Source organism: Oncorhynchus mykiss, chromosome 3 (genome assembly GCF_057628025.1).
Source record: "Oncorhynchus mykiss isolate SJ-2025 chromosome 3, ASM5762802v1, whole genome shotgun sequence".
In the NCBI taxonomy this organism is placed as follows: Eukaryota; Metazoa; Chordata; class Actinopteri; order Salmoniformes; family Salmonidae; genus Oncorhynchus; species Oncorhynchus mykiss.
This window is the reverse complement of record NC_143024.1, coordinates 76,458,677-76,478,611: the sequence shown is the minus strand read 5'-3', so window position 1 is coordinate 76,478,611 and position 19,935 is coordinate 76,458,677. Positions and strand designations below refer to the sequence as shown.

At 43.0% G+C, this 19,935-nt stretch overlaps 1 protein-coding gene across 1 annotated transcript; it reads left to right on the top strand.

Moving 5' to 3' along the window:
* Positions 1-32: 32 nt before the first annotated feature.
* On the top strand, positions 33-19,350 carry LOC149984681 (ephrin type-A receptor 3-like). The gene is made up of 3 exons (XM_090230721.1): positions 33-266; positions 10,878-10,942; positions 16,753-19,350. Exons 1-3 carry the CDS (start codon positions 164-166, stop codon positions 17,554-17,556), a joined length of 972 nt encoding a protein of 323 aa, XP_090086847.1. The 5' UTR covers positions 33-163; the 3' UTR covers positions 17,557-19,350.
* The last annotated feature ends 585 nt before the right edge of the window (positions 19,351-19,935 follow it).

Genomic DNA, 19,935 nt, shown 5'->3' with positions numbered 1-19,935 from the left:
GACTCCTCCTCATTCTTCGGTGTCAAAGTTGACATCAGCCCCGGAGCCGAGTTGAACGCGAGCCTCTTGTCTGAACAGGAGAGCGAGCTCACATCATTCAGTGGCGCATGCTTTACGGAGTTATGTACCTCGCGCTGTCTTGCCCTCTGAACTGCCTGCCGTCATGGATTGCAAACCGCGCGCGAAACCACTACTACTTTGTATTTTTCTGTTCATCTTGTCGTTTATTTGCCCAGCACTTCTGATCATCCACCCGTCCAATGAAGGTAAGAGTGAGAGAGAGAGGGTCTGACATAAAACGAGAAAGAGTAAAGATCCATGTTAGAGAGGGGAGATAGGTTATGCGTTCGCTCCCAGAGAGAGAGAGAGAGAGCGTGGTAGGCTGCAGCGGCTCGTGTTGCAGTCTGGACCCCAGACATTTAAGGTTGTTCTAACAGCACTGATGCTGTGGATGGACGGGGCAGCCAGGACATGGCATGATAGACCATTCGATAATGTCCAAAAATTGTCATGGCGGAATTTTAGCACATTTTTAAATGATCGTGTAATTATTTTAAGCCAGTCTGTGTTTTGATCCAAGATGGATGTAATGCAATAGAAGGATTGATGCACAGGCTCCGTGTGGCGTTTTAAACTCTCATTAAGAGCTTTGGCCCGCTGGTAAATCGATAGAAACTGGTATTGGATGGGGGATCACGATAATCAGCTTTAGGCATTTAACAGTGGGGTGTCCGTGCATATATTGGTTGGAATTAACGATTGGTATTCCATCATTATTCTCTAAATAGTGATAATAATACATTTTGAAACGTGGATGCGGAAGTGTTCATTAATATGTTTGGTATTATAACTCACAGATCCCCATGTAGGCTATTGTCCCAAGACAACAACACCGAGTAGAAGCAGGCAGTTCAAGCGCTGTAGTGCACACTAAAGAACCAGAGGCAGGCAGTGAACCTCCGCTCCTCTTAACCCAAGCGGATCACACATTAGCCTAAATAGATGTGTATTTAGAAAATGCAGCCTATTCACATGAATTAGTATTCATTCACACGGATAGTTTATTGGATTATATAAATATGCCCCACTTTGTGGAGACGTGCTCGAAGGAACACGCACACTCTCCTGATTGATATCCCATAGCGCGCTGTACGCAAGGACTCTTCCACTCGACATTTCCATCGCTTAACTAATCCATTGGCTACTTTTCCTTGAATAGGCCGCTCTCGACGGGTTGTTTATTATCGCGCCGCCGACGCATGCACTCTCGATGGGTTGTTTATTTTCGCGCCGCACACACGCATGCACACACATGGTCCAGTTATGAAATGATTGGCCTATAGTTTCAAATGGCAAAGCTCCTCAGGTAATTGCACATTGAGAAATTCCTGTAGCCTACTTCACGGTCAATAGTGAGACAAAGCCAAATACTAATCAAGAGTGAGCTCAGTAAAATGAAGCTATTTATTGTCATGCTATTATTGACTTGTTTTTACATGGTAATAGGCTTCGCATTAGTTATAGGCATTATAATTCCAATTTGAGAACATGTTATAGAATATATTTTCCCTGATGAATTGTAACATAATTAAACTGTAAACATATAGGCCTATAAACAATTTAAGTGAATAAATAGCCTAAGACCTTGAAGGCACACAACTGAAAACATGCGATCGACTAGACAGCATTTCCCCATAGGCCTATTCTTTGTTGCAACAGGGTGGACATATTGTCTACAGCACAAAGCCTATACCATAGGCGACTACAGTATCACTTTTGTGTTTTTCTTGTAGGAAAGGACAACGCTTGAATATAAAAAAAATGGCCTGAGAAAATGGTATCAAAATGAACAACGAATAACGCTCAAAGGTTAGACAGATTAGGCCTATGGGCCAGCGCGAGAGGTCAAAGTTAAGGCCACATAACACAACTTTGTCTTTGGGCAATGCAAATGCCTAGATTTCAATCCACATCATAGCTCTTTAACCTGATCAATGTATTGTAACGGGAAGGATTTACTATTGCTACAAACCAGTCATTCCTCCATGCATGTAAACTGCTGGGTAGAGGCGCTTTATCGTATCGCCTTGTCTCATCTTTAGACCTATATTGTAGTCTAACTCATAGGCTATATAAACGGTTAATAAACCAAGCTTGGAGATTATGAAGTTACTTTTGTTTTTCGATTTGATGTAGGCCTAATTAAGTTTATGGGTCTCTGGGCAGCATGTTGGGATTGGCCGGACACAATTTATGTGTTTTGTTTTTTAGAAACGTCTGACATTTTGAGGGGATTATTTCATCTTTGATATTTTCGATTCTACAGCACATGCTTTTTGGCTGCTTTTACTGTTTGACACTTTTATTCACCTCACTACTTCCAGTAGCCCACACAGCTCGATCTCGGCAGGCCAGACGTCGACATACACAGTATAGTCAAGTCAAATATAGGCCTAGTCGTTCTATTTTTGTTAGCCTAATTATTGTTTAGGGCTATGTAGGCTATGCACTTATTTATTGGTCATGAAGTTATTATTATCTCCTGTGGTGGTAGAATAATCAAATAACAATGGGCTATATATCCGTTGTTAATTTTCCATTATTTTCGTAGCCTGTAGCTTATTGTTTATAAAAGTCTGCTTTCGTGCAATGTATGGCCACCCGAAACACCCGGTCTGTCTACCAGAGAGTGTCAGTATCGAGCCGTTCTCTCCGTGAAGCCTCACACGCTCTAGCCTATCTGTAATAATAGAAGTATCAAAAATACTTCTATCAGAAACAGAAAATGCACACTCTGCGGAGGAAGAGGGAAGAGAGGAATCGTCTCCCTGTTTGATGCTGTTTTTGTGCTCGAGGCACCGTGTCATCGGGGCCCGGTTAAGTCAGAACCCCCTCCCTTCCTTTACAGGCTACACTGCATAAATCCCTTTCATAAAGAAAACTTTTAGCACAAAGCCACATTTTCTCCGTTAATTTTAAAATTCAAAGAACATGGACCATGGATATCTGGTGTATTTACTTTTATGAGCGCAGAACAAAAAATGGGGCCTTGGCTATATAAAAGTATCTTATTTGATATGCCTATATAGCTTTTCCCGCAAAATTTAGGTTAAGTTTATAGGCTATGCATCTACAATTGACCCTACGTCGTCCGGGTTAGGGTTTGGCCGGTATAGGCCGTTATTGTAAATAAGAATTTGTTCTTAACTGACTTGCCTAGTTAAATAAAATAACGTCCTATTGGAAATATTTACTGCATTTTGTTGCCAAATATCATATCTATCATTTCAGAGCATACAAAGTCGTAAATCGACATTAGTAATACAGTCCAACCACTGTTCAATCCGTAACGCCCTATTTTGGGGTTTAACGGAACCACGACTCGCATGGCTCATTGGGCTGCATTATATAAAGCCCATACCCTAAAATAATAGACTGTGATATAAGATAGCTTTAGGACAACCTGACCGTGCGTGTGTGTGTGTGTGTGTGTGTGTGTGAAGGTTCAGAATAATCTGTGAAGCAGGTGATATAGTCCTGTTGTAAGGCGGGGGAAAATATGGACGTTTTAGAAATGTAAAACTTAACTATTGCATGAGGACTAGGATTATGTCACCTTTTATGCTTCCTCTCAAAATTTAGAGGTTCATTAGGTTAATTATATTAACTATAATTACACAATAATATCAGGCTATTCATCATTATCATTAATTATAGGCCTAATGATCATGATGATGACAATACTCTTAATAATTAGCCAACATATATTGTTGTTTTTTTTGCAAACTTCTAGCTCCTCTTGTGTTTATTTGATGAAAGAATAAATCTTTCAACAACTTCGGCAAGGTACAGTTTCAACATCACGCACAGGCTTCGCCTTACGCATGATCAGCATTTTAATGTTAAAATAGATTTTAGGGATCTGATGTTTCCCCACCAGGCCTTCAACTTTATAAATGTTAATTTATTTATTTACTTATGCCTATATTGTTTTTATTGTTTTCGTTTGAATTATCGTATGCCTATTGCAACACTAGACACGTTTAGAAAAGTTGTTCTCAGTACTTCGATGCTATATTTTTCCCCACATCATTATACCGCCCATTATTATTGTTTTATCTGAGGCTGTTTCATCAGGTCCTCGTGAGATCTTCAAAACCCATTGCACTTAAAACCAATTTGAACTGACATAAGAAAAATATATTGCTCTTGCAGATAAATATATTGTTCAAGTTTTAGCAGGATATTGTACTATTTTAAAAGCCATATGAACGCTAGATTGGTAGTGTGCTAGGGCAGAGGCCTACTGCGAGGTCAGACAATTCGGTCATGGACCAAAACATGGTGACGCATTTTTTTCCACCTTCCACATAAGGTAATGGTAGTTTTTCTTTAAAAAACAAAAATAAAATCAACCAAAATATAGAACAACGAATTTTGAAATACCCCTTAACTTGGGCCTGCCTATATAGACCCATAATTCAAATTGAATTATTGGCAGTTCAGAGAAAAAAATGATGTGAAAATGGTGCGACCTATATACTGAATTGTATCACCATGTCCATATATTAATGTTTTCAATAGGCTATGACTTTGATCAAATGTGTATAGGACCACATGCTATTCGTTAAGGCTAGTAGCAGGACAATGGATACACTCCCTACCGTAATACAGTATGTCCCTGTAATCCACAACACAGAGTTATAGCAGTGACTTATTTAATATCTCCTCTCCTATCTGGGCAGGCTACCTGCTATACACACTCATATTTACAGAAGCAAATACATGTTTCTGCCATTTCAGCAGTGCTTGTCTAAAGCCATAGTTATGGGGGAACTTTGATGACCTACGACACTGTGTCTCGTATTGCAATTCGTCTAGTAGAAAGTAATATGGCCACTTTTAGGATTGTTCATTTTTGGGGGATAATTTGGCCAGAATGTATGTGATATTGTAGGCAGGCGTATTGGCTTGATTTGAAGAGGGATTCTTGCACCAACGGATCAGTGTATTTTCTCAGTGTAAGTTATCTTTGAGCAGTGAGTGTGCAGCATAAAATGAGATAAAGTCTTGGTAGGCCTAAGTGTAGCCTAAGTTTGCGGGAGCGCGTGCGTGTGTGAATAAGGCGGCAGTGGTGAGTCTGGCTGCGTGACGCGCGGTAGTTTCTCTCCCTGCCAGGGCGCCGGGAGGCGGTGGTATTTTTAGCCGGTGGCAGGGAGGCCTTGCCCGGAGAGGCCGGGGCAGTAGCCCCGCTGGGAGGACCAGAGGTTTGTGAGCGATGGTACCTTTCTGGAAATGTGCTTACACATGCTCCCGCTTTAAAAAATAGTGCTATATCTCACTCTCTCTCTCTCTCTCTCTGTGTGTGTGTGTGTGTGTGTGTGTGTGTGTGTGTGTGTGTGTGTGTGTGTGTGTGTGTGTGTGTGTGTGTGTGTGTGTGTGTGTGTGTGTGGTATACCTATCTGCTGGATGGGAGGCCTTTAGGTTAGTGGTGCGCGGATCAGCTGTTTGTTCACCCGCATCCGCCCGCAATTGCTAATAACCCATCCGCATCCGCCCGACTTAATGTGATAAAGTGAAAATCTGAGGTCCGCAGCCAACCCTTACCCGAAAATATAGTAAATACGCTATATGCTATATAGGCTACAGTCAATGACGGCATAACAATTATTTTTTGACAGGGGTGCAGAATTTTTCTGTGAATGTTTCTGCTTATAATTTCCGACATTTTGGTAGGCTATTTGTTAGTCAACTTGTCTGTAGTTTGATACATGTATCTTCTCCTTTGTCATATGTTGCCCTAGAAGACTAAATACACCTTTGCTCAACAGAATAATGGAATAGGTCGATAGAATGAATGTTTCATTCTAGTTGACATCGGTAAAGTTTTTTCTGAGGGAAAAATACAATAACGCAAAAAAAAGAAAGATTTCATGTGCAAAATGTCCAAATGACATCAGTTTGACCGGTTGTAAGCGACCCAACGTGTTTCTGATAAGATTTCAGTTCGGCTTCGATGCATATTTTAATTTGTTGAAATACTTTCAGCTTTCATGATGCTTTTATGATTAAGACCGCACCTCTACAGATGGTATCTAACTGAGCATTTAATTATCTCAAGATGCAGAAAGAAATACTATTTCTCCACTCCTGTTCCCAAGTCCAATTGTTGCCTTATTTTGGTGTATAATTTTACTGCAATAAATGCTTAATTCTACAGGAGTTATTATTAAGGCTATGTGAGAGGTTATAGACCTATCGTCAGTGTCCAGATTTCAGTTTCCATTTAACCTATCTAAACAGTAGGCTACAGTTCCTTTGACATATCATAGTCCTATTTGAAGTCCCTTCTTGTGACTGTCGATTTTGCATAGCGCCTCACAAACATCACACATAACATAGCCGGCACTGATAGGATCATATTTTACCACTTCACCAAATCTTTTGCAAACATGACTTTTCTGGCCCTCCCTTCTCTTTATTTTCAACTCTCCTTCTGCAGCTTTTGTCTTATTTAATGAAATGTATGTACATTTTTTTCTGCTAGCTCCCCAAAGCATTATTTGGCGATTGGCTGTGTAGGCTATTTGGCGAGCTACAGTTAAGCCCTAAAGTTTAGGCTTATGCGCTAATATCAGATAGCCTAAAAGAAAAACCTAAATGAAGCCTAAATCGCACGATAATTATATATGCATTACTTTTTTAAAGGTATTGTTGCTCTTTACGCCCTTCAGCCACACAATATTTAATGACCCTAACCTGTCTGCCCCGATATTTAATGACCCTGCGGATATAACCGCGGGGACTGTGGGTTATGAGTCAACTTGTAGGTATAGCAGTGTAAAGTGGTGGAAGTGATGTATAGGCGGTGTTTATAGGTTATCCAATATCTCACAATGTATGGGTTTATTAGAGACACAGACTGTGTGTACGTGCGTCTATGCAGCCACGTCACACGTGATACAAGTCAGTATTCGGCTTCTATCCCATGCATGAGGAAGTCGAGACAGGACAGCGCTCATTGTTGCCTCTGGTGCCAAATGTTGCATGTTCAAATCCAGCCATAGAAAGTCGTTTTAAGCCTATCACAAACCTTAACCCTTATCTTTACTGTTCAGAGTTAATACCTAACCTTACGATTTTGGAGTTAATCCCTAAATTTAACCTTAAACACTTCAACATTTGACGTTTGGAACAACTTCGAATTTGAACGTTTAATTCTGACGTGAGACTGTGAGCTAGTTGCATGCGTGAGCTGTGAGAGGGGAACCAGCAGCAGCATCAGACACAGGACACTCGGTGTGAATAATTCATGATGGGAGGAGAACATTTCACCCTGAACACACAGTCACAACCTGCAGATGTGCCTGGCTGCAGACAGACTACTGCAGACCCTTACACACATACATAACCGGCAGTCATAACAGGCGTGTTCCCTACATTCTGTGGCAGTCTGGGCAGACTGATTTCTATATCATATTGATGTGTTCCTGCAGACACTGCTCACTGTGCATCCTGTCTGCCTACAACCCTGTGTACACTTTGCTGCAGAGCTGAAATCTTCAATAAAAGCGAATTCTCTACATCAGATGGAACTATTAGGCCGGTGTTGTTACTCTGCCTCTGTCTTTCCCGTATTCACTCACCTGACTGTTCCCATGTTGTTTGCTCCCAGACCAGAGACCAGCAGTAGTCTACTCAGAAGACTGCTATTAATACTGTTCTTTACTGTTAGTTATCATAAAAAGTCTGTGCTTTCTGAAACACACTACGGCCGACTGACTGGGTAGTCACACTGACGAGAGAGTGTCTGTGTGAGTGTTCTGTGTGAGTGTTCTGTGTGAGTGTTCTGTGTGAGTGTCTGGGCATGTATTTGTGTGTGTGTGTTTGTGTGCATGTGGATCTTTGTGTGAGTGTGTGGAACTTTGGTGGTGATTTCCGGCCCATGCAGCTGGAGAGGCAGCTTCAGATAGAGCCATCTAATTTTCTGCTCTCAAATTCCCTCGCTTGGCTCAATTTGAGATGGGGCCTGGCTCGTTGAGAAATGTAAATTGGAACCAATGGAGCTGGATGCTGCACTGCTATAATCTGACAGCAGCAGATAGCTTTATTAGCTTTAATAGGAGTTTGTGTGTGCGTGCGGACCCTGTTTGGCTAGAATTTAGGTGAGCCTCAATTTTGTTGGCTTCAGTCTGGAATGTGCTAATAATCTTTATTTTCCTCTCCCCTCCTATACTCTCTCTTCTCCACTCCGTACTGTCCTCGATCCTATGCAAACAGGAAAGGGAGGTAGCAAATCAATATAGCGTTAATACCTAACCTTAAGATACCTAACCAATTGGGAGCATGTTCAGAACTCCTCATAGAGCAGGGAGCATAATCTAGCTTCAGCTGATTTTCTTCTTGAGTGGATGGTCGAGGGCTGGAACAGAATTCTAATTCATTTGTAGACCTCAAGATGCCCAAACAGATATAATGTTTGACTAAAACATAATCATTTCAAACCTTGCTTATATTTGTATACAATCAGATGTGTCTCTCTGTTATGCGCAGGAATACCTGGGAACAGATTTCCAAAATTAGTATAATTTTGAGCAGAATTCCTGGTGTTTTTATGTCCAACAATGTTTGTAAAACATTTTCTGGGGGGCCAAATAAAACCACCTGCGGGCAGCCAGTTGAGGAACCCTGCCATAGAGACTGACACAGATCTTCACTCTCCTCTCAAACACTTGTTAGTCAGGATATCTGATCCCAGCCTCCCTTGAAAACACAGATCTTGAAGGAAGATTGAATCAAGATTAAATGAGCTTTTTCCCTGCTTTGTTGTTGCACCAGCGGCACTGCAGCCCACCAGAGGCCCTGTGTCACAGCTCTTATCATACTGTTCTGTCTTAGTAATTATAAAACGAGTTGTTGGATTCTGGATGCTGATTGGAAGAGCAGCATTCCAAGCCGTGCTGTATTCGCCAACATAGGTCCACCTACACTATATATACAAACGTTTTGGACACCCCTTCTATTTCAGCCACACCTGTTACTGACAGGTGCATAAAGTCGAGCATACAGCCATGCAATCTCCATAGACAAACATTGGCATTAGAATGTTCCTTACTGAAGAGCTCAGTGACTTTCAACATGGCATCGTCATAGGATGCCACTTTTCCAACAAGTCAGTTTGTCAAATTTCTGCCCTGCTAGAGCTGCCCTTGTCAACCGTAAGTGCTGTTATTGTGAAGTGGAAATGTTTAGGAGCAACAACGGCTGAAATGCGAAGTGGTAGGTCACACAAGCTCACAGAACGGGACTGACGAGTGCTGAAGCGCATAAAAATCTTATGTCCTCGGTTGCAACAATCACTACTGAGTTCCAAACTGCCTCTGGAAGCAACGTTAGCATAAACACTGTTTGTCGGGAGCTTCATGAAATGGGCTTCCATGGCCAGGCAGTCTCACACAAGCCTAAGATCACAATGCAAAATGCCAACTGTCGGCTAGAGTGGTGTAAAGCTCTCCACCATTAAACTCTGGAGCAGGTGAAATACGTTCTCTTGAGTGATCAATTACACTACACAATCTGGCAGTCCGACGGACAAATCTGTGTTTGACGGATGCCAGGAGAACACTACCTGCCCCAATGCATAGTGCCAACTGTAAAGTTGAGCTCCTGAGTGGGTCCTGAATAAAAAAAAGATACATAAAGATAACACACACAAAAATAAAGTTTGGTGGAGGAGGAATAATTCTCCGTCTGTTTTTCATGGTTCGGGCTAGGCCTGTTTCAGCATGACAATGCCCCCATGCACAAAGTGAGGTCCATACGGAAATGGTTTGTCGAGATCATTGTGGAAGAGCTTGTCTGGCCTGTACATAGTCCTGACCTCAACCCAATGGAACACCTTTGGGATGAAGTGGAACGCTGACAGCGAGCCAGGCCTAATCGACAAACATCAGTGCCCGACCTCACTAATGCTCTTGTGGCTGAATGGAAGCAAGTCCCCGCAACAATGTTCCAACATCTAGTGGACTCTCCTTCCTAGAAGAGTGGAGTCTGTTACAGCAGCTAAGGGGGGACCAACTCCATATCAATGCCCATGATTTTTGAATGAGATGTTTGTCGAGCAGGTGTCCACACACTTTTGGTCATGTAGTGTATGTCTGATAACACTCACACCATTCAGATCACACAATCTAACCATAGCTCTCGATGACCGTTAGACAAAAGTTTAAATTAATTAACAACTAAAGAATTAATTGAAAGCTAAAATTTGTGAAATAATATAATAATTTCCATATTTACAGTGTAGTAATGAATGTTGTACATATGTCCAGTCAGGCAGGGCCCATGATTTATCTGAAAACCTAAAGATGCCATTGTAAAGCTTAGGACATGAGAGTTACAGGTTGACAGGGATTGTAGATCCAAAGATTGGTAACAGCATATGTGGTTTCCTGACCCTACAGTACATGTGTATCAGTACTATACAACTCAGAGGAGGGACAGTTCACACAGCTGTAGCAGTGACTCAACAGCCTTCCAGGTCGCCACAGACCAGAACATCTCTTGCTTTGGAGGACAGTGCAGCAGGCTGTCTCTGTTTTGGTTAGCTCTAGGAAGTCCTCAGAGGGAAACAGGCCTGGTGTGTGTGTCTATGTGTTCTAAGGAGTCCTGAGAATTGAGCAGCTGGGTAAATACTATCCTGGTAATGGCTCTTGACTGGAGGTCCCAAGGCCAGGTTTAGAGAGAAAGGAGGATGAGGCTAATTAGTCATCAGAAGGATAGCGATTCAAAATGTCCACAGTGGTGCCAGGACTACCTGCTTTCCCATAGTCACTTCCCGACACCCATCCCTGTTGTTATTCTCCTCCTCTCTACAGTGAACCTGTTGGACTCCAAAGCCAGCCAGGGGGAGCTGGGATGGATATCCTACCCATCACACGGGGTGAGTAGTAGATACATGTCTCATGGTTTACACACGTCTTTACATTCTATCCTGTCTGTCAGCATTCTGTCCTGTCAGCAGATTTGTAGGTTTTAATGGTGCTAAGGACATTTTGAACAAACAATACAAGCTCATCTTATTTTCTGTAATCCTATGAGCTAAATCAAGTGGGATTAACCTATCCATAGGCTAAGTATGTGATAGGCTCACCATATGTGTGGATGGGGAGACAGATTGTGTTTATTTGTCTTGTTAAAGAGGAGGAGGATCAGCTTGTAATATGGTTAAATATGTATATATAACATATATGTTATACAAAGATCAAACCTTACTAACCTAGTATTACAACACAGATATCAAACCTTACTAACCTAGTATTACAACACAGAGATCAAACCTTACTAACCTAGTATTACAACACAGATATCAAACCTTACTAACCTAGTATTACAACACAGAGATCAAACCTTACTAACCTAGTATTACAACACAAAGATCAAACCTTACTAACCTAGTATTTCAACACAGAGATCAACCCTTACTAACCTAGTATTACAACACAGAGATCAAACCTTACTAACCTAGTATTACAACACAGAGATCAAACCTTACTAACCTAGTATTACAACACAGAGATCAAACCTTACTAACCTAGTATTACAACACAGAGATCAACCTTTACTAACCTAGTATTACAACACAGAGATCAAACCTTACTAACCTAGTATTACAACACAGAGATCAAACCTTACTAACCTAGTATTACAACACAGAGATCAAACCTTACTAACCTAGTATTACAACACAGAGATCAAACCTTACTAACCTAGTATTACAACACAGAGATCAACCCTTACTAACCTAGTATTACAAAACAATGTCAAACCTTACTAACCTAGTATTACAACACAGATATCAAACCTTACTAACCTAGTATTACAACACAGATATCAAACCTTACTAACCTAGTATTACAACACAGATATCAAACCTTACTAACCTAGGATTACAACACAGATATCAAACCTTACTAACCTAGTATTACAACACAGATATCAAACCTTACTAACCTAGTATTACAACACAGAGATCAAACCTTACTAACCTAGTATTACAACACAGAGATCAAACCTTACTAACCTAGTATTACAACACAGAGATCAAACCTTACTAACCTAGTATTACAACACAGAGATCAAACCTTACTAACCTAGTATTACAACACAGAGATCAAACCTTACTAACCTAGTATTACAACACAGATATCAAACCTTACTAACCTAGTATTACAACACAGAGATCAAACCTTACTAACCTAGTATTACAACACAGAGATCAAACCTTACTAACCTAGTATTACAACACAGAGATCAAACATTAATAACTCAGTATTACAACACAGAGATCAAACCTTACTAACCTAGTATTACAACACAGAGATCAAACCTTACTAACCTAGTATTACAACACAGAGATCAAACATTAATAACTCAGTAGTACAACAACACAATCAAAACACAAAACTGCATGACTTCCTTCCCTTCCCTATTCTACCTACTTTTTCCTGTGTCTCTACCAATGCCACGGTCTAAGTCTGCGTATGTGTGTGTGTGCGGTTCTGTGTGTTGGTCTACTGTGTTTATTTGTCTACCCGTTACCGTACTGGCCTCGTGGGCTGCAGCAGCCAATTTCTCCTCTGAACTTTATTAAGTGTTGGCTGGCTGGAGCTGAAGGTAATCCTCTCATTTGTTCTATAGAGCTGCCAGCCCTGGTTTCCACCAGCTATATATTAACTACCGTCACTATAAAACCTAGAGGTTATTTTGTAAGGTTGAACCAAACACACTTACAGAACACTGACTTTTAATGTTTCCTGCTTATTTTGGACTGGGTTTGAGGCCAGGTTTGGGTAATTGACATAACCTTTGAGAGTGGGAATTCCTCTATGTAAAGTTGAAAGATTCAGAACAGATTGAAAATACAGTGAGTGGGTTGAACTAAGGTACGGTACGTAGATACACTACTGAATAACCCTGCAGAAACCACTGCCTGCTGTGGTCTTGAACGGTCAGAGAGAGGGGGATGAAGAGAAAGAGAGGGGGAAGGAGAGTGTGCTGGATGAAGAGGAAGGTGGAGAGAGAGCGCTGAATGAAGAGAGAGGGGGAGAGAGAGAGTGCTGATGATCAAGTCCTCAAGGTGAATCATGGGTAATTACTCATGTCGTTGGCTGACGGCGGCTGATAAGCATTCTGTCCTGAGAGCCAGTCCCTCTGAAATGATTTCTCAAAATGTGGTGGCATGGGGCCACACACACACACACACACACACACACACACACACACACACACACACACACACACACACACACACACACACACACACACACACACACACACAATACATATTGACGGTGACAGATGGGCCCCTGGTCTGTAAGCAAAGTGCTACCTGGTGTTACGGCACAAAATGCTCTGGTGTTACAGCACAAACAGCACCCCAACCCCACTGTGCACCCTAGCCTCATTCTAATTCAGCCATAGCCCTGGGGTGTGTGTCACGATCACTCTGGTGTCGATTAGGAGTTCTTGATGACTCATTGTAGATTAAGATGTGGACGACCTCATCATCATGGGGCCCTCAGCAGGCCTATGTTTCACATCTTTGGAAGGAGAAATCCCTAACAGTTTACCCCCACCAATTTACAGATATATTCCACATTGTCTGAGGAACCAGAGGAGGAACTTATCTCCCAATGAATATCATGTCTGGTCTAATGAGAAACTATATATGGTGCTGGGAGCCTGAGGTCTGGGCCTGCAAAAACATGTACACACTATGCTCTCTTGGCATCGCCTCATCCAATCCCAGAGAGACACACTACATTACTGCTCTCCAGTCCAGAGCCTAATGGCACAGCTCTTTTGGCCAGAGTCCACTACTCCTCAGTCTCCATGTATTGTAATACCCAAACTCATTTAGTCACCATAGCACCATATTCCCCCAAATACAAACTGACTGACTGACTGACTGACTGACTGACTGAGTGAGAGGCCCCAGCTGCACTGGGAGAGAAGAGAAAAGCCTGTCCATAAACGAGAGATTAGCACATGGTGAGGCCTGGAGAGGGCCTGCTATAGAGGGGGACTGTAGGGGGGTGTAAAGGGGGGTGGGGGGGGTGGGTGGTGGTAGGTAGTGTTATGGTTTTTCTCTGGTCCAAACTGTGATGAAAGTCTTCTGAGTTCTGTCATGGTTGACCCAGATCAGGAAACTAAAGCTGCTCTGCACTTGGTTCTCTGGTTACTACCACACTGTGGGAATGGAGAGAATTAAGAGTGAAAAATAAATAAAGAAATGACTTGTCTCAATCAAGCAGCTGAACCGGACTCCTTATTGGACATTAGTCAGATCAATGAAGCTTCAGGTTTCACCACTGTCCTTCTCTGTTGGGTCACAGCCATCCATATCAGGAGTCCGGCTCCATTACATTTCTAAGCCCTGAATACATTGATTCAAACTGTAAATAATATCCATTGTTTCAATTTTATGTTCAGAAAATACCTTAGATGGTTGAAAACAAGGAAACAACTAAATTAAATGTGTCATTGGACTGAAGCTGTGTCCCTCAGGCCTTTGAAGTGGCCTGGGAAGCCCGCTTCTTGGTCAGAGTGTCTGATCATTAGGTGGACCCCCGTGACCTGGGGACAGGGGTCAGAGTTCAGGGGTAGGGTCTGAATGTTGTTGTTATATCAGTTAGTGTGAGAGAGTTGTCCTGACATATAGAAAAGTGGTGTTGCTACTTTTAGGCCCCTACTACTGCCTAACACTGGCCTGATAGAATACATTCTGTCTGTCACTCTGTCACTTTCTCCCTCTGTGTGTGTTTCTCTCTGGAGCACACATACTCTTTCTCTCTGACCTTTTGTCTCTCTTTCCCTCCTCCCACTCTCTCCCTTTAATAATGGAAACCTAGTCACTGTAATTCTGACCTCACAGGCATTTCAATTAAGAGGACGAGTATGGAAACTGAGAAACTTGTGTGTGAGAGTGGATACACTTGTACGTGTGTGTGTGTGTTGTGAGTGTGTGTCTGTGAAGGCTAAATCACAGGGGTCATGTATATGATACTACCACAGGGCTGTAGAAATGTCAGTCTTTTCTAACTAATGTAATTCCACTGTAACGTGATCAGGAGAAGGATTATAAGGTTATTACATATCTCTCTCTCTGAAACACCAGCTCTCCTCTCTCACTACCCCGCTGCCAGAGACTCAGCTAGCTGGCAGCTTGTGTGTGTGTGTGAGCATGCTTGTTGGCCTGCCTTCATAGCCAGTGCACACTGGGGAGTCGTGTTAGGGCTTTGCCAACTGCTGGTTCAACCGTTTCATTTCTCTCTCTCCTCTTTCCCCCTTTCTCTAACCCCCCTCTCTCTATCCCCTCTCAGTGCTGTAAAGAGATAGTTATACAAGCCCAATGTCATCATCACAACTAGAGAGGATCGAGAGGCTGTACAGTTGAGAGATGATGTCTCTCATTTCAAAGACATGCAGAAAGAGAGGGAGAAAGTAAAGAGGAGAAAGGAATAGTGGAAAGGAGCGAGGGAAGGGTGAAGTTTGTCATAATGATGTCATGTATGGCAGGGGATGGTCTGCACATCGTAGAATAACTTTCATTTGTTTTGGCAGCAGTGGTTTAAAGCACAGTAACTCTCTGGAATGGGATGGTACAAACGCACGCACACACATGCACGCATGCACGCACGCACACACACACACACACACGCAGGCACGCACGCACACACGCACGCGTGCACACCCACGCACGCACGCACGCACGCATGCACACACGCACGCACGCACGCACGCACGCACACACACACACACACACACACACACACACACACACACACACACACACACACACACACACACACACTGCATATCTCAGTTACTCTGAGCTCACACCTGGGTTTCATTTCTAACCTCTGCTTCCACTGCCCCTCTCTAACCGCGCTGGCAAGCCTGTGTGTGTGGGGGATCCTCTTCCAGTGTTTGTGGATCACAGAGAACTTATACAAAGACAGCATTAGTGGAAAGACCCAGCACTAACAATTACATTTGATATATTTCAATGTGCATCATATCGCTCTACATGAAGACACATGAACTCGTAATAGTATAAACCCTGTTCCCATCTCCTTTCAAAGTGAGAGAGAGAGAGAGGTTTGTTCGTGCCCTTGTTCGTACCCTTGCTAAAAGTCTGTGGAAGGACGACAAAGAATCCCCTCTAATGCTGGAAAGAGACTTCCATATGTAGAAGATGTGTGTGAGAAGAATACCTGGCTTCAACAGCTGCAATCAGAGAGAGAGAGGGAGTGTGGAGAAAGGATGATGTTGACAGAGCAAGAGAAATGGGGGACGGTTAAAATAAGAGAAATTATGAATGCTGTTGGTTGCCAAGTAAATCACTATTATTGTAATAGAAAACACACTCTGATCATCATTAAAATGAAGTTCCACTTACCCAGAGCAGACCTCTGTGTGTAGGAGAGACTCATTCATTCAGCTACTCATGACTGATGGAGAATAATGTCATTTAAAGCCATGCAATTTAATAAGTGTCACTTTAGCCACAATAATAACCATCGTTCAAGTGTTTCCCTATTCATCACATCTTTGATTCAAAGTTGAACCGCTGGGCGACTAAACTACATGATGTATGATTATCCTGGTGTGTTTAGAATAAAGAATTGGAATGACATTCTATCTCTCTCCTCCTTTCTTTCCTCCCTCTCTCCATCTCTCTCTTCTCAGTGGGAGGAGATCAGCGGAGTTGACGAGCACTACACTCCCATCAGGACCTTCCAGGTGTGTAACGTGATGGAGTACAGTCAGAACAACTGGCTGAGGACCAACTGGATCCCCCGCCAGTCGGCCAAGAAGATCTACGTGGAGCTAAAGTTCACCCTGAGAGACTGTAACTCCATCCCCCTGGTCCTGGGGACGTGCAAGGAGACCTTCAACCTGCTGTACCTGGAGACGGATGAGGACCAGGGCAGCCGCTTCAGAGAACACCAGTTCTCCAAGATCGACACCATTGCTGCAGACGAGAGCTTCACTCAAATGGACCTGGGGGACCGCATTCTGAAACTCAACACGGAGGTCCGGGAGGTGGGGCCTGTTACCAAGAAGGGCTTCTACCTGGCGTTCCAGGACGTGGGGGCGTGTGTGGCCCTGGTGTCAGTCAGGGTGTACTTTAAGATGTGCCCGTTCATCGTTAGGAACCTGGCCTCATTCCCTGACACGGTGCCCATGGACTCTCATTCATTGGTGGAGGTGAAGGGCTCGTGTGTCAATCACTCAAAGGAGCAGGAGCCACCACGTATGTACTGTAGCACAGAGGGAGAGTGGCTAGTGCCCATAGGGAAGTGTCTGTGTAACGTCGGCTATGAGGAGAGAGGGAGCTCCTGCCAAGGTAAGACAGTCATACTGTACTTATTTTTATTTCTCTTTATTTCTTATTTTATCTCCCTTTCACCTCCCTACCTCTCCATCGCTGAAATATACATTCCTAGTCGATACTCAACATTGGCTCTGAGTGTACACAGTACCTTGTAACGTTTTGAAAGCACGGTTTCAGTTGTGGTAAAGTTCTGATCTATTACACAGATACACACACCTCATATCTGTCGGCCATCTCTGGCCTTTGCTCTAACCACTAGAAACCCAGTATGTGTGTGTATGAGGGTTGGGTGAGAAGTTCTGTGTGTATGGTAGAGGGCCCAGCTTACAGTAGTTATATCTGTGAGCTCCTCCTCTCTCACCTCATCAGGATGGAGGAAGGACCAGTTCTCTGTGTGTATGTCTGCTGTTGGAGGCCATGGAGAGAGGGGGATATCAGAGGAAAGGGTGTGTGCTGCTGAGGGCTGGGACATGATAGGGATCTGGGCTGGTGTTTTGGGTGTTTTTTTTGACATGGGCGGAGGGCTGGGAAATAGGCCTGGACAAGATTATGTTATATGATATTGTGTGCAAAGATTTGGTGATATGATAAGATGGTGTGTGTAAGGGGAACTTTTGGTTCCAATGGGAGCACTGTGCCCAGAGAAATTACTACAGCTCAGAAAGTCAAGAGACCATCTACTCCTCTTCTCTCTTTTCATATGGGAATGTTTTCTGTGTTGATCGCTGTGTGAAGATATTGATCCACTCTCTGTGCATTCACTATTCTATGGATGAGTGAGTGGAAGGATGAATGAGTCATGTTGAATTAAAAATCAAAGGTAATCTCCCAGGTCAAGTTCTGGTGTCAAGGGTAAGAAAGAGAGAAGACACTTTCCAAGTGAAAGAAAGAGACAAATCGTAGTGTGAGGCAACTTTTCCTCCTCACTCGGTCTCTGGGTCTCTTGGTGTCTCTGTCGCGCTTTCTCTCTGTCTCTGTCTCTCTGTCTCTCTCTCTCTCTCTGTCTCTCTCTCTGTGTCTCTCTCTGTCTCTCTCTCTCTGTGTCTCTCTCTGTCTCTCTCTCTCTGTGTCTCTCTCTGTCTCTGTCTCTCTCTCTCTGTCTCTCTCTCTGTGTCTCTCTCTGTCTCTCTCTCTCTGTGTCTCTCTCTGTCTCTCTCTCTCTGTGTCTCTCTCTGTCTCTCTCTCCTGTCAGTGTGAGTAGTGTGAATGTTTGGGTGTATTTGACAATCTCTTATTAGTTTCACTGACGGCTAATGGAGTCTAATAAGGGCTTATGTTACGCCGGTTATGACAGCTGCACTGTGACTCTCACACACACACACACACACACACACACACACACACACACACACACACACACACACACACACACACACACACACAGCCCCCCGTGTACAGCGGCAGCGAGGGGCCCAGTGCGCAGCTCGGCCCCCAGTGTTAACAGACAGATGAGTGTTGAGGGGCGTGCTGTGGGTAGCTGAGTGGCTACGCTAACACCGGGATATGTTTAGGTTTCCAGAACTACTTCTCCTATCTGTGTGTGTTTTTGTAACTCTGAGTCAGATTTAGAGAAAGGCTTTACTTCACTGAATATTTAATGGAGTGTGTTTTCTTTGAGAAGTGACGCAGCATTTTCTATTTGTCTTTGCAGGGTGTGTGTGCGTGTGTTTGTACTGCGTGCCTGTGTATGTTTTTATTTATATTTTATACTTTTTTTGTTGGTCAGTCTATGTTTGTATAGACCTTTAAAGAGTACTTTATTTGTTTATTAGTATCCCCATTAGCTTTTGCAGAAGCAGCAGCTACTCTTCCCGGGGTCCACAATTAAACACAGAACATGACAAGTAACAAAACACTGATACATTGATAGACAAGGACAGTCACAGAAATGTAAAATACATGATATACAAACAATGTAAAAAAAAAAAAAAAAAAAGACAATACAAAAATAATGTGTGTGTCTGTGTCATGTTCGATGAGTTGTTTTTAAAGGTGATTTAGCTGTTTGCTTGGGTAATTGGAGATGTCCATGCGATCATTACTCTGTATAAAACTGTGCATTTCCGTGAATTAGTTTCAGACTTGGGGACTGTGAAGAGACCCCTGGTGGCATGTCTTGTGGGGTATGTATAGGTGTTTGAAGAGACCCCTGGTGGCATGTCTTATGGGGTATGTATAGGTGTCTGAAGAGACCCCTGGTGGCATGTCTTGTGGGATATATATGGGTGTCTGAAGAGACCCCTGGCGGCATGTCTTGTGGGGTATGTATAGGTGTCTGAAGAGACCCCTGGTGGCATGTCTTGTGGGGTATATATGGGTGTCTGAAGAGACCCCTGGTGGCATGTCTTGTGGGGTATATATGGGTGTCTGAGTTTAGTGTTCTTTGATTATGCAGACACTGGAATTTTTGTCACAAAAATATGTATCATACAAACTAGGAGAAGCAGTTAATATCTTGTCAATCCTCAACCAGGAAAGACTGGCATGCATGTTGTTGATGTTAGTTTGGCATGTGCAGTTAAAGGCATGCTGCT

Bases quoted from the DNA above. Each gene is read 5' to 3' on its own strand.
- LOC149984681 (XM_090230721.1), top strand. From the start codon at position 164: ATGGATTGCAAACCGCGCGCGAAACCACTACTACTTTGTATTTTTCTG. The intron at 267-10,877 runs GTAAGAGTGAGA...TCCTCTCTACAG, and splicing joins CATCCACCCGTCCAATGAAG to TGAACCTGTTGGACTCCAAA. The intron at 10,943-16,752 runs GTGAGTAGTAGA...CTCTCTTCTCAG, and splicing joins TATCCTACCCATCACACGGG to TGGGAGGAGATCAGCGGAGT.